Raw genomic sequence first — 14,249 nt, forward strand, 5'->3', positions numbered from 1 at the left:
GCCACACTAAGCTATCATTGTAATTTAGACATTCTGACAGACATTTTGAAGCTCTGAATCAACCTTTCTACATGACTGAAAGGCAGATAGGATACAGTGCCTGGCATAAAACAGGTGCTCAATAAATATTTGGTTGAAAGTAAAGGCGAAACTGTGTAGTAGGAAGGTAAAGACAGAAATAGTATGCAAAATCTACTTGTCCTATACATACTCTAAATCCACGAGATTGAAATGCTTCTAAATTAAATCTCAAATATCCAATGCACTTTAATACCCAGTATATTAACATAGAATGGCTGATGTGGCCACAAGCCAAAGAATACTGGCAGTCACCAGAAGCTACAACAGGTGAGGAACGGATTTCTCCCACCATCTCTGAAGGGAGCACAGAACTACGGATACTTTGACTTTGGTTTTGTGGTACTGATTTCAGACTTCTAGACTCCAGAACCATGCGAGACTTTTGTGGTACTGATTTCAGACTTCTAGACTCCAGAACCATGCGAGACTAACAAAAGACTAAGACTTTTGTTTTAAGCCACCAAGTGTGTGACAATCTTTCACAGCAGCCACAGGTAATGAATACAATATCTAGTCTATAAAGCGGTAGATATCACAACTCCAGCAAGGCTAAGAGTGAGCTGGGATCTGTGAGCATGCAGATTTCCAGACCTTGCTCTCTGAGCTTCAATTTGTTAAGACTTTGGGGAGGGGGGGTAAAATATACAATTTAATTTAGGTGCCTCATGTCATTGCAATGCTAAGCCACACTTCTCCCTTTTCCATCTCAAGTTACTTTGTGTTGTGGGATAGAGAGAGGGGGAGGAGATAGTAATTTTGTTTCACTGCAGTTTGTTTTTGTGCTGAGTTGATCTGTGGTTAGTTGCAAGGAGTCAGTTGATTAAGCAGGAGAGTATAATAATTAACAGTTTTGCAGCCATGTAAAACTGGATTTGCATTCTACTTATGCAATTTATACAATATAAGAAATCAAGAAAGTTTTTACTCCCTTGAAGCCTCAGCTTCCTTATCTATGAAAGAGGATTAAAAAATATTTTCCACAGTCAACACCCCAACATCTAATAGTGAAACTTACGAGTCTCAGAGACAAAGAGAAAATCCTAAAAGCAGCTCAGGACAAGAGATCTGTAACCTACAATGGTAGAAACATTAGATTGGCAACAACCCTATCCATAGAGACCTGGCAGACCAGAAAGGACTGGCATGATATATTCAGAGCACTCAATGAGAAAAATATGCAGCCAAGAATACCATATCAAGCTAGGCTGTCATTGAAAATAGGAGAGTAAAAGGCTTTCAGGACAAACAAAAACTAAAGGATCTGCAAACATGAAACCAGCCCCACAAGAAATATTGAAAGGAGTCCTCTAAGCAAAAAAAGAGCCTAAAAGTAACATAGACCAGAAAGGAACACAGACAATATACAGTAACAGTCACCTTATAAGCAATACAATGCCACTAAATTCATATCTTTCCATAGTTACCCTGAATGTAAATGGGCTAAATGACCTAATCAAAAGACACAGGGTATCAGATTGGATAAAAAAACAAGACCCATCAATATGCTGTCTGCAAGAGACTCATTACAGACCCAAAGACACCTCCAGATTGAAAGTGAGGGAGTGGAAAAAATTTACCATGCTAATGGACACAAAAAGAAAGCTGGGGTGGCATTCCTTATATTAGACAAATTAGATTTTAAACCGAAGACTATAATAAGAGATGAGGAAGGACACTATATCCTACTTAAAGGGTCTATCCAACAAGAAGATCTAACAATTGTAAATATCTATGCCCCTAATGTGGGAGCAGCCAATTATATAAGCCAATTAATAACAAAAGCAAAGAAACACATTGATAACAATACAACAGTACAATAACAGAAGCAAAGAAACGCATGGACAACAATACAGACAAACACATCGACCTTAACACCCCCTCACTGAAATGGACAGATCATCTAAGCAAAAGATCAACAAGGAAATAAAGACTTTAAATGATACACTGGACTAAATGGACTTCACAGATATATTCAGAACATTCCATCCGAAAGCAACAGAATACACATTCTTCTTTAGTGCCCATGGAACATTCTCCAGAATAGATCACATCCTAGGTCACAAATCGGGTCTCAACCGGTACCAAAAGATTAGGATCATTCCCTGAATATTTTCAGACCACAGTGCTTTGAAACTAGAACTCAATCACAAGAGGAAAGTCAGAAAGAACTTAAATACATGGAGGCTAAAGAGCATCCTACTAAAGAATGAATGGGTCAACCAGGAAATTAGAGAAGAATTAAAAAAAATTCATGGAAACAAATGAAAATGAAAACACAACTGTTCAAAATCTCTGGGATGCAGCAAAGGTGGTCCTAAGAGGAAAGTATATAGCAATACAAGCCTTTCTCAAGAAACAAGAAAGGTCTCAAATACACAACCTAACCCTACACCTAAAGGAGCTGCAGAAAGAACAGCAAATAAAGCCTAAACGCAGCAGGAGAAGAGAAATAAAAAAGAGCAGAGCAGAAATCAATGAAATCGAAACCAAAAGAACAGTAGAACAGATCAACGAAACTAAGAGCTGGTTCTTTGAAAGAATTAATAAGATCAATAAACCCCTGGCCAGACTTATCAAGAAGAAAAATGACCCAAATAAATAAAATCATAACTGAAAGAGGAGATCACAACCAACACCAAAGAAATATAAACAATTACAAGAACATATTATGAGCAACTATATGCCAGCAAATTAGACAATCTGGAAGAAATGGATACATTCCTAGAGATGTATCAACTACCAAAAGTGAACCAGGAAGAAATAGAAAACCTGAACAGACCTATAACCAATCAGGAAATTGAAGCAGTCATCAAAAATCTCCCAACAAACAAAAGCCCAGGGCCAGATGGCTTCCCAGGGGCATTCTACCAAACATTTAAAGAAGAAATCATACCTACTCTTCTGGAACGGTTCCAAAAAATAGAAATGGAAGGAAAACTTCCAAACTCATTTTATGAGGCCACCACTACCTTGATCCTAAAACCAGATAAAGACCCCATCAAAAAGGAGAATTACAGACCATTATCTTTGATGAACATGGATGCAAAAATTCTCACCAAAATACTAGCCAATAGGTTCCATAGTACATTAAGAGGATTATTCACCACGACCAAGTGGGATTTATCCCTGGGCTGCAAGGTTGGTTCAACATCCGTAAATCAATCAATGTGATACAATACTTTAATAAAATAAAGAAGAACAAGAACCAAATGATCCTCTCAATAGATGCAGAAAAAGCATTTGACAAGCATTTCTTGATCACAACTCTTCAGAGTATAGGGATAGAGGGTACATACCTCAATATCATAAAAGCCATCTATGAAAAACCCACAGCAAATATCATTCTCAATGAGGAAAAACAGAGCTTTCCCCTTAAGGTCAGGAATGTGGCAGGGATGTCCACTATCACTACTGCTATTCAACATAGTACTAGAAGTTCTAGCCACAGCAATCAGACAACAAAAAGAAATAAAAGGCATCCGGATCGGCAAAAAAGTCAAACTTTCACTCTTTGCAGATGATATGATACTTTATGTGGAAAACCCAAAAGACTCCACTCCAGAACTGCTAGAACTCATACAGGAATTCAGTAAAGTGGCAGGATATAAAAGCAATGCACAGAAATCAGTGGTATTTCTATACACCAACAACAAGACAGAAGAAAGAGATATTAAGCAGTCGATCCCATTCACAACTGCACCCAAAACCATAAGATACCTAGGAATAAATCTAACCAAAGAGACAAAGAATCTGTACTCAGAAAACTATAAAATACTCATGAAAGAAATTGAGGAAGACAAAGAAATGGAAAAATGTTCCATGCTCATGTATTGGAAGAACAAATATTGTGAAGATGTCAATGCTACCTAGAGCAATCTACACATTCAATGCAATCCCTATCAAAATACCATCAACTTTTTTCAAAGAAATGGAACAAATAATCCTAAAATTTGTATGGAACCAGAAAAGAACTTGAATAGCCAGAGGAATGTTGAAAAAGAAAAGCAAAGCCAGTGGCATCAACATTCTAGACTTGAAGCTCTATTACAAAGCTGTAATCATCAAGACAGTATGGTACTGGCACAAAAACAGACACATCGATCAATGGAACAGAATAGAGAGCCCAGAAATGGACCCTCAACTCTATGGTCAACTAATCTTCGACAAAGCAGGAAAGAATGTCCAATGGAAAAAAGACAGTCTCTTCAACAAATGGTTTTGGGAAAATTGGATAGCCACTTGCAGAAGAATGAAATTGGAAAATTTCCTTACAGCACACACAAAAATAGACTCAAAATGGTTGAAAGACCTAAATGTGAGACAGGAGTCCATCAAAATCCTAAAGGAGAACACAGGAGCAACCTCTTTGACCTCAGCCGCAGCAACTTCTTCCTAGAAACATCGCCAAAGACAAGGGAAGCAAGGGCAAAAATGAACTATTGGGACTTCATCAAGATAAGAAGCTTTTGCACAGCAAAGGAAACGTCAACAAAACCAAAAGACAACCGACAGAATGGGAGAAGGTATTTCCAAATGACATATCAGATAAAGAGCAAGTATCCAAAATCTATAAAGAACTTACCAAACTCAACACCCAAGAAATGGGCAGAAGACATGAACAGACATTTTTCCAAAGAAGACATCCAAATGGCCAACAGACACATGAAAAAGTGCTCAACATCGCTCAGCATCAGGGAAATCCAAATCAAAACCTCAATGAGATACCACCTCACACCAGTCAGAATGCCTAAAATTAACAAGTCAAGAAACGACAGATGTTGGCAGGGATGCGGAGAAAGGGAAACCCTCCTATACTGTTGGTGGGAATGCAAGCTGGTGCAGCCACTCTGGAAAACAGTATGGAGGTTCCTCAAAAAGTTGAAAATAGAGCTACCCTATGACCCAGCAATTGCACTACTGGGTATTTACCCCAAAGATACAAATGTAGTGATCCAAAGGGGTATGTGCACCCCGATGTTCATAGCAGCAATGTCCACAATAGCCAAACTATGGAAAGAGCCAAGATGTCCATTGATAGATGAACGGATAAAGAAGAAGTGGTATATATACACAATGGAATATTATGCAGCCATCAAAAGGAATGAAATCTTGCCATTTGCAACGACGTGGATGGAACTGGAGGGTATTGTGCTGAGCAAAATAAGTCAGTCAGAGAAAGACATGTATCATATGACCTCACTGATATGAGGAATTCTGAATCTCAGGAAACAAACTGAGGGTTGCTGGAGTGGTGGGGGGTGGAAGGCATGAGGTGGCTGGGTGATACACATTGGGGACGGTATGTGCTATGGTGAGCACTGTGAATTGTGTAAGACTGTTGAATCACAGACCTGTACCTCTGAAACAAATAATACATTATATGTTAAAAAAAAAAAAAAAGAAGAAGAAGAAGATAGCAGGAAGGGAAGAATGAAGGGAGGGGAAATCGGAGGGGGAGACGAACCATGAGAGACGATGGACTCTGAGAAACAAACTGAGGGTTCTATAGGGGAGGGGGGTGGGGGGATGGGTTAGCCTGGTGATGGGCAGATTAAAGAGGGCACGTACTGCATGGGCCACTGGGTATTTTACGCAAACAATGAATCATGGAACACGACATCAAAAACTAATGATGTAATGTAAGGTGATTAACATAATACAATAAAAGAAAAAAAGAAAAAAAAAGCAATTTGGTTTAGCCTCAAAGAGACATGAGACCCAATATTGGTTCTTCTATAGGCAGGCTCAGTGAGACCCTGTTCCTTTGCAGGTTTGCTGTGAAGCTAAACGAAAAATGCAAACAAATCATCCAGCACAGCACCAGATACACATGGCTGACATTCAATCATTAAAGTGGATCAATAAGTGAATCTGATATTGTTGTTGAGTGATCTACAACTTGGTTTCTATGACATGATTTCACAATTATTATTTGTTATGTTTGAAACGTGGCTAATACAAATCAAGTGGGCAATATGATTTTTCAAAGGCATTTCATGAATTTTTATCTGTGTCTATCTAGATGAATCAGTTTAACTCAATTTACATTAAAATCATTTAAATATAGTGTCATAAAGTAACTAGCCTGGGCATTTCTCCTGATATTCCAAATAATTTATCTCACCCAAGATAAACTTTTCAAATGATTATACTGAGATCAAATGAACAAGATTCTCCCTATTTCCTTTTTCTCTTTTTATAGAAGTAATTTTTATAACATTATTTGTCATAGGTTTTTAAGCTAAGAATATCATAGTTCTTATTTAAAATGGCCTCATATATTAGTATATTATTTGCCAAACTATGGTTTTGAAAAGTGTTCTGTTATATATTTTATCATTTATTATTATATGTGGTCATTTTCTACGAAATTTCAAGAAAGAGGTTGAACAATATGGAGCAGTAAGTCCTTTTAAAAGAGATTAGATTATTGAGGGTAATAAAAACTAAATTTATGAAAGGATTGTTACAAAATATGCTTTCTAATAATAGGTATGACTGTACTTTGTGTTTACTGGGATATGACTTAGTGGTGGGAAACAATTTACAGCAATTAAGTTCAGAATATCAGGATAAAAAAATATATATCAGGATAGGGGCACCTGGGTGGCTCAGTCAGCTAAGCATCCAACTCTTGATTTTGGCTCAGCTTGTGAACTCAGGGTCCTGATATCAGCCCTGTGAGGAGGCTGCGAGCTGGCTTCGGTGCTCAGTGGGGAGTCTGCTGGAGATTCTCTCTCTTCCTCTCCCCCTTCCCCCTGCTCATGCTCCCCCTTGCTCTCTCTTTCTCTCTAAAATAAATAAATCTTTAAAAAATATCAGGATAAAGAACATGCTACAAGTTTAAGAAAGTGGTTGATACTCCAATATATAGTTGAAATATTAACTATGGTTCACAATGGTTTTTATACATGCATATATAAAGCTTACTAATTTTCCTCAAATAAAAGAAAAAATACATATATATGCTCTCCAAAAAGAAAGAAAAAAATTACACAGAATTTGGAATCCAATTCAAAATTAGTTACTTCATTTCAATTTCTATCTGTCCTATTAATGGCATGAACCAGTATTTGATACTCATGAGAACATTTAAACTATTTATTCTATAATATAATGTAGAAAAGCATTCTTGTATTTTCAACATTTATTTAATTTCTTAATGGCAGACCAGACAACTCCAATAAAAATATGATTCCCCTGATATTATTGTTTTTCTTTGTAAATTGGACTTAATATATTTTAAGATCTTTTTCACCTTACTATAAAGATACTTTTATAAGGCTATAAAGAGTGAAAACCCAAGTATATCTCTAAGATAAAATCATGAACAGAAACCATGGTCTTTGGTGCTTTGTTAAATCAATCTAGCAGGTCAGAGTTCCACTGGTCTAATTTCCTCAATGCAGAAATGAGTAGAAACTGAGCATTCCCTGAATCTTTTTCCTGGGTCACACAGTCTGAATTAGAATTCAAGTGACCACTGTCCTTTCAACTTAACACACTTCCTTTCAGTGTCTCCATATCATTTCAATTACTTCATTTGAACTTTGCTAGTAATACAGAGCAACTTCTAGAGACAAATTCAGTTTTAAAAATCATCAGGGTGATATTCTAATAACAAGTATAAATTTCTTGATGTTAGTAGTTTATGCTTATTCTTCCAAAGTTTGACCTATATGAAAATAATGAAATTATGATGAAAACTACAAAGTAGAAATTTCCACTTAGCATTTCGTTCGAGATCAGAGCTATATTTGTAGTAAAGCATTTGTCTTCATTAAGCTATCTTTTTCTAGCCATTCCAGAAGATGAACAGTTTCAAAAATGGCAGGGGATCATGTGAATGGACTAAGTTAGCAATATTCCACTCCTCTGAGTCAGAGTGCTAGAATCCTGCAGTGTGCCATTTGTAAGATTTTATTAAACCTTTAAGAGCATTCCAATGTTTTATCTCTTCTCTATTTGGTCAGAAACCTCACCTTCTGTCTTACCTAAATAGATCCTTTAAAAGAGAAGTAATTACAAGCAGTGGCTAAAAGAAAACTTTAAAGGACAGAATACTGATAAAAGCATAAAATACTTTTACTAGGAAGAACAGCTTCACTGTCCAGATAAGTGTAAAATTACTGAAATGAAATAAAGATGTTTATAAAATCCATAATGGTATTATTCTGGAAGTCACAACCCTGTGGGACTCAGAAATGGAGAATTAAGGGAGAATGAAACCAAATTTTCTACTTTTGAGGAATAAAAAAAGGGCAAGAAGCATAAGTATTTCCCAAATCCTCCTATCAGCAAATTTTAAACAACGTGATATGTTAGAAAGAACTAAAAGGATTGAGCCATGACAGTGAGGACGTGAGAGGAGCCAGCAAAAAGGAAGGACGAGCTGTGAACCACATTTGTCAGATCCTCCACTCTACGGTATGTTCAAAATCTTGGTTTCCTTCACATAAATAAATTTCCTAATCCCTCTATCCATTTGTGAAGATGCTTCAATGTAATGGTCTATTTTAAAATAAAAGAAAATTTGTTTTCCCAATAACTTTTCTTCCACATATCTTACATTTTTGTCTAAGAACCTAGCACTTGTGCCTCTGCATTTCAAATACATGTTGGGCATTTTTCTGCTATTTTTAATCTGCTGGGCATTCTGGACATTCCTAGTATTTATAGTTTACTAATTTATTTCCCTTGTGTAATCTCACCAAAGTGTGGCATGCAGCATATATTTTGAATTCTGAAACCACCCACCTAGAAATTACTCAACAGGTGCGATACATATCAGTAACTTCATCTTTGGGTAAGGTTAAATATAGTGATGAATAAGTTCCTTCAAACTAAGTTCCATTTTTCAGGATGAGTTTAGTCTCAAGCTTATCAAGGAAAGATAACCATGACTTTGAGACTTAGAATAAATATGAATCAAATCTCAATAATTATGCTAATAAGTTGGTACAAGGCTAAGTTCATATTTCTCTTAAACATTTGTTCTTTGGCCCATGTAATTTGAAAGATTTATTGTTAAATTTTCTTCACCTATTTTGAGATATCATAATTGAATTTTTCTTTATACTATAAAGTAATAGAGAGAATCCCATGGACAAAAAGCATATCATTATTCTCTAATACTCTGAAGTTATCTTATTGATGAATTCCTTCAATTTCTATTTAATCCATTTTCAGATACCCACATCTCACACAATCAATATCCCCTTGTGTCAGCAAAGGAAAATGTACCCCTTCTTTTCCAACATTAAATCTTCTACACAGACTTCAAATCTCTTCCTTTGCCACGTCCTTTAGGATTTAGCATCATCTCTTGCCTCCGCAATCTCCGGGGTCCTCCTCTCTCTCTACTTTCTCTGCCTATTTCCCCCCCTTCCAAAATCTCTCTTCACTCTTCCTCCCTCTCAAACTATATATATATATTATTTTTCTCTTCAACAGGAAACTCCTAGAAAGATTATTCAAGACTCGGTGGGTATGTGCACCTCTGTTACTCCATAACACATGGTTATCCTATAGAAGATGTTTGCATAAAGGTCATTAACGCCTGTCCAATTGCTAGAACCAACTTCTTTGTTCCAGCACACCAACTAGTAGGCTAAGTAGCATCTGACAACATCTACAACATTCTGCTCATCTTGCTCTGCCCCATCTCACTGGGTTAGTCCAAATACTCCAGTTTAAACTACCATAGCTATCCTAAGGATCCACACCACATAGGTGGATCTACCCTCTTAAAGATGGGCTCACTCATCAATCTTTCCTTTTTTTGACTCTACACCTTTGCTCATCACTTACATATTGGTATTCCCCTATGTGAGAACCTCAAATTTCTTCCCTCCTGACTTTATACGGGCCTTCTGCTGAGATCTCATCCTTTTCCATGGCTTCAGTCATTACCTATGTACCAGATATATTCTAATACCTTACTTGTCACCTTTAGGAACACATGCCTAATTGCCTGAAGTCACCTCCTACTTGATGTTCCAATGGATAGGTCAAACACTTTCAAAACATGAATTTGTCATCCTCCCCCTTCTACATTTAGCCTTTGTAGTAATCATGTCTAACGGTAACTTACCAGGCCAAATATGTGGGACCATTTTACACTCCCTATATTCTTCAACTCCCACATCCAACTGGAGACTAACAACTATTCTACAATTCCCAGAAAGCACCTAGGGTGATTTTTTTTTTAATATTTACATCAGATCATGCCACAGTCCAGCTTTAAAAGTCTTCCAAACGCTCCCCAACCAATTTAGAATGACATACAAACTCCTTACTTTGGCCCTATGTGATCAGGCTTCCATCATCCCATCCAAACACCTCACTGTCCTCAAATCACAGGGGTCTTCTATCTGTTGCTGGAATGCACCAAGCTCACTCCTTTCACAGTACTTTTTCTTTTTGCCTCTGCAACACTGTTGGTATTATTTATTTCAATATTTGCCTCCCTGATCCTCAAATGTCCTTACCTTTTGTAGCTCAGGTGCTCAGCGAATATTGGCTCAATATGAATTACCTGGTTGTTATTCATCAAAATATTTATTAATATATTATAGATTCATACCATGAGAGAATCTATGTTCTTAAAGGCTTAGAACAGTCTAATAAATGTTATCAAATTTGAAATTTAAATAAAGACAATTTGTGACTAGAAACAGTAGCATACCTAGTTTTACCTTACCTTTTGTTATTAAACACAAACAGCAAGCAAAGATCACAAAGGATGAGATATACAAAAAAAATGTAGTGAAAGCAGTTCTGTGAGTAACGATAGCACTCACTGTCTTGGTTGTTAAGCAATACAGAAAGAGGCAACATCCTGTTTGGAATAGATATAGGAAATTCATCCTAGTCATGCTCTCTCATAATTCTCTTTCCTCTACTTTCTTGTCTCAGTTAAAATCTGGGATTTTTATTCATTAATAATATAGTATCAATCCCAGTTCTTAAGAATAGAAGCAAAAATAACTAAACCAAAAAAGCTACATTTTTGTCATATGTATTATTCTGAGTCAACACATGGAGGGCATGTCAATTTCAGATTCAAAATTCAACCACATCAGAAAAAATGAGATACATTTTTTTATGTAAAAAATGAGAGGATACAAGTCATTCTTTACTCAAAAGTCAATGAGATTCCAACTAATACTATTTGGCTGGAAAAACTACCTTTTTCATAGCATTTACATTTCTTAGGCTTTGGTTTTTCTGTGTTTTTTTTTTAATCAAAAGCAGAAATATTAACATAACATGTATACTAGATGTTACATGACATTTGGGGGCTAATAAGGAGTAGGAAGTAATAAAAAATTAACAGAGTCTAATACTCATGAGAATGTTTTCACAGATTTGTAGAATCTTTGGTACAGATGTTTCAGATAAATGTCTAGGGACTGAATTCCTATCCATAGTTATGAGCTTTGGAGAGGTTTTTTTTTTTTTTTCCTTCTGTCATAAAGCATTATCTTGGCTGTTTATTGGACTCTCTGTAATCAGAATCAAATTGGAATGACAGCAGAGAAGATGTGTTTTAGTATCCAGCACTTCTTTATGACTGAAGTAATGAAAGCAAAACCAAGTGTTGAGTTTAAGAAACATAATATATGATATTCAGGGACTACAGAGCTCTTTAAGATAAAGTCCTAAAAATCTTTTAGCAGGTGTTAATTCATGAATGTGTCTTAACAAAGTTTGTAACAGCACTATTATGTATTTCCATATCAGTTTAGGTAGTAAAGAATGTCCATGATTATATGTCATTATCATATCCTAATTAGGGCTCATTATACAGATGAAAAAGCTGAGACTCAGAGAGGTTACATCTCTTTTACAGTATCACACAGCTATTATTTTAGGAGGGTCTGAAGGCATTATAATTACTTTCAGTAAAAGTGTAATTAATTTCCAGAGAGTCACACTTGTGCCCAGAATAATTAGATCAGAAATTTCCTTAAAATTGAAGTATTTAACAGAAAATTGTTTTTTATGGTGATTTTTTTCACAACAGTTACAGAGTTTATGACGTTGTAATATTTCCTTAGAGTTTTTATTAATCACACGCACACATACACACACACACACCCCAGATGTGCTAGTTAATCACTCTTTAAGAATACAGTCTTTATTATTTTGGATTTCAGTTTTCTGACCTTAAGTAAAGCAAGGCAGCACATCAAAAGAGTTCACTTTTTTTTCATTCTTCCAATCTCTGACAATTAAGAACACTCATCACATTCACTTAAAATGCCTATTCAGCGCTAAAAAGAGTTTTGAAGGAAGCCTCATCTTATGGATTTTGGTCATCACTCCTGATTATATCCACTGATATAACTTCAATGAAGGCATTTGTACTTCAGGTTGTCCTTAAAATTAAGTTGTGGCTATTTAATTAAGAGAGCAGTGAGTTCTTATCTCAGCAGTTTATCAGTCTATTTTTTTTATTACAAAACTTTAAGCTTTACCAGTTGTAAAGATAAAAAGAGGGCCCGGGAAGACACAGACCTCGAGATCAACAGCTTTCTGGAAAAGGCTATGAATCATATCTCTTGATCAGTCACTGCTCAGAAAACTTCCGGCAGCATGCCTTTGGAGCTATTTCCAAAAGTGCTGAAGAGTCCATGTGTTTACACAGGACTTTGTTATGAACAAAGAAAATACCACTTATATATATTTTAAGATGCACATGGCAAGTTCTGTTTTTCAAACCAGTTGTTCAGACAAAAAGGCTCCACTTAAAATTGGAAATGGGATTTACTGCCAGTACAATCAGTGTTAAATTATTCAGACATCAAAACAACAGCAGAAAGTCAGGATCTGAGAAAACACCTGGAGATGTGTTATTCAGGAGTTACACATATTCCACTGTGCTGATACTCTCACTTGTTCATAAATTGCACCCAAAGAAATACATATGAGAATGTGACCAAATGGTTTCTTAAGCAGGAAGGCAGGCAAAAGAAATTTCTAGTCCATTTCCAAATGTAGTTTAATCAAAAGTGAATATAAGCATTATATTTTAGAATAAACATGATTCTTACCATCTGAGATTGACTCCTAGGACATCCATTGATATCTTCAACTTTTTCATTTGCTAAAGCCAAGAAATAAAATAAAAGAGAGAAAAAAAGAATGACATGCTTAAGCAATGACGTGAAACACAAAAGAAGGAGACTAAGAAAACAAAAAAACAAAAAACAAAAAACAAGCACAATGCTGCTGCTACATTCACTCTTGTCTCCCAAGCTGTGTACGAGGGGACACACTTGTTAGCCGCCAAGTCCATATGCACAGATCAGGCCAAAAAAAAAAAAAAAAGTGAGTGAGAAGGAAGTTGCTGCTAATTCTTTAGCCTGTGCCAAATGACTGCTGACATGAAACCTTTCACAATTGTCCCTGCTGGATCAGGATACAGTTTCAAGGAATCTCAGAGTGTATGAGTTGCTCTAGCTAATGAAATGCACACATGGGAGACATATGGTTTAATGAAGCGTTCATTTCTGACAATTCAGTGTATGTAAAGATCCAGTTCTAGCCATTTAAAAGTATAGCCAAACTGCTTTTTTCAAACATTCTCACATAAACATTTTTAATTAAAACATGGGAGAGCTACATGAATCTCAGAGACTCATGGACCGAGTTCCTATGCATTCAACTGAAATTGTGTTTGACCAAGGTGGGTGGGGGCAGAAACTTCCATGATTTTTCCCAGAGGGCAGGTCTTACCAATGATCTGGATGATTTCGGCTAGCAGGACTCCATCTGCAATGTCTTGCTGCAAATCCTTGATCAGCCGCTTGTGGCCCGATTTTGCTAGGTAGTGGTTGGCCCAGTCAGTATAAATCTGTTGAACAGAGGGAGAGAAGAAGTACGATGGTGTGAGAGAAAATAGAGACAATAAAAATGCTTAAGACAAATGTTGGATTCAAAGGGAAGCTATTCTGGATCACATTCCAGTCCAGTTTAAGAAGTCATAGCTCAAAAGGAAATAGTTGTAAAATAATTTTACACGGCTCTCTCTCCCACTTACCTCCTGTTTCAAGGAGGATGATTCACACTCTTTCAAAACCAGGGACTCGTCACTTGTGACACAGCAAAACTCCCTTCCCGGATGACTACTGAGGAAACTCCTGTTTGCAAATCACTTGGGT

General features: G+C 36.4%; 1 protein-coding gene across 3 annotated transcripts in view; it reads right to left on the bottom strand.

Moving 5' to 3' along the window:
- Window positions 1-14,249, bottom strand: part of NAV3 (neuron navigator 3) — a 351,526-nt gene that overhangs the window by 229,980 nt on the left and 107,297 nt on the right. For all 3 annotated transcript variants that reach the window (XM_027594099.2, XM_027594098.2, XM_027594097.2), the window contains exons 2-3: window positions 13,825-13,942; window positions 13,140-13,192 (exon numbers count right to left, since the gene is read on the bottom strand). In XM_027594099.2, coding sequence (XP_027449900.1) covers window positions 13,140-13,192; window positions 13,825-13,942 — 171 coding nt within the window. The remainder of the gene's footprint in view (window positions 1-13,139; window positions 13,193-13,824; window positions 13,943-14,249) is intronic.

Source organism: Zalophus californianus, chromosome 9 (genome assembly GCF_009762305.2).
Source record: "Zalophus californianus isolate mZalCal1 chromosome 9, mZalCal1.pri.v2, whole genome shotgun sequence".
NCBI lineage: Eukaryota > Metazoa > Chordata > Mammalia > Carnivora > Otariidae > Zalophus > Zalophus californianus.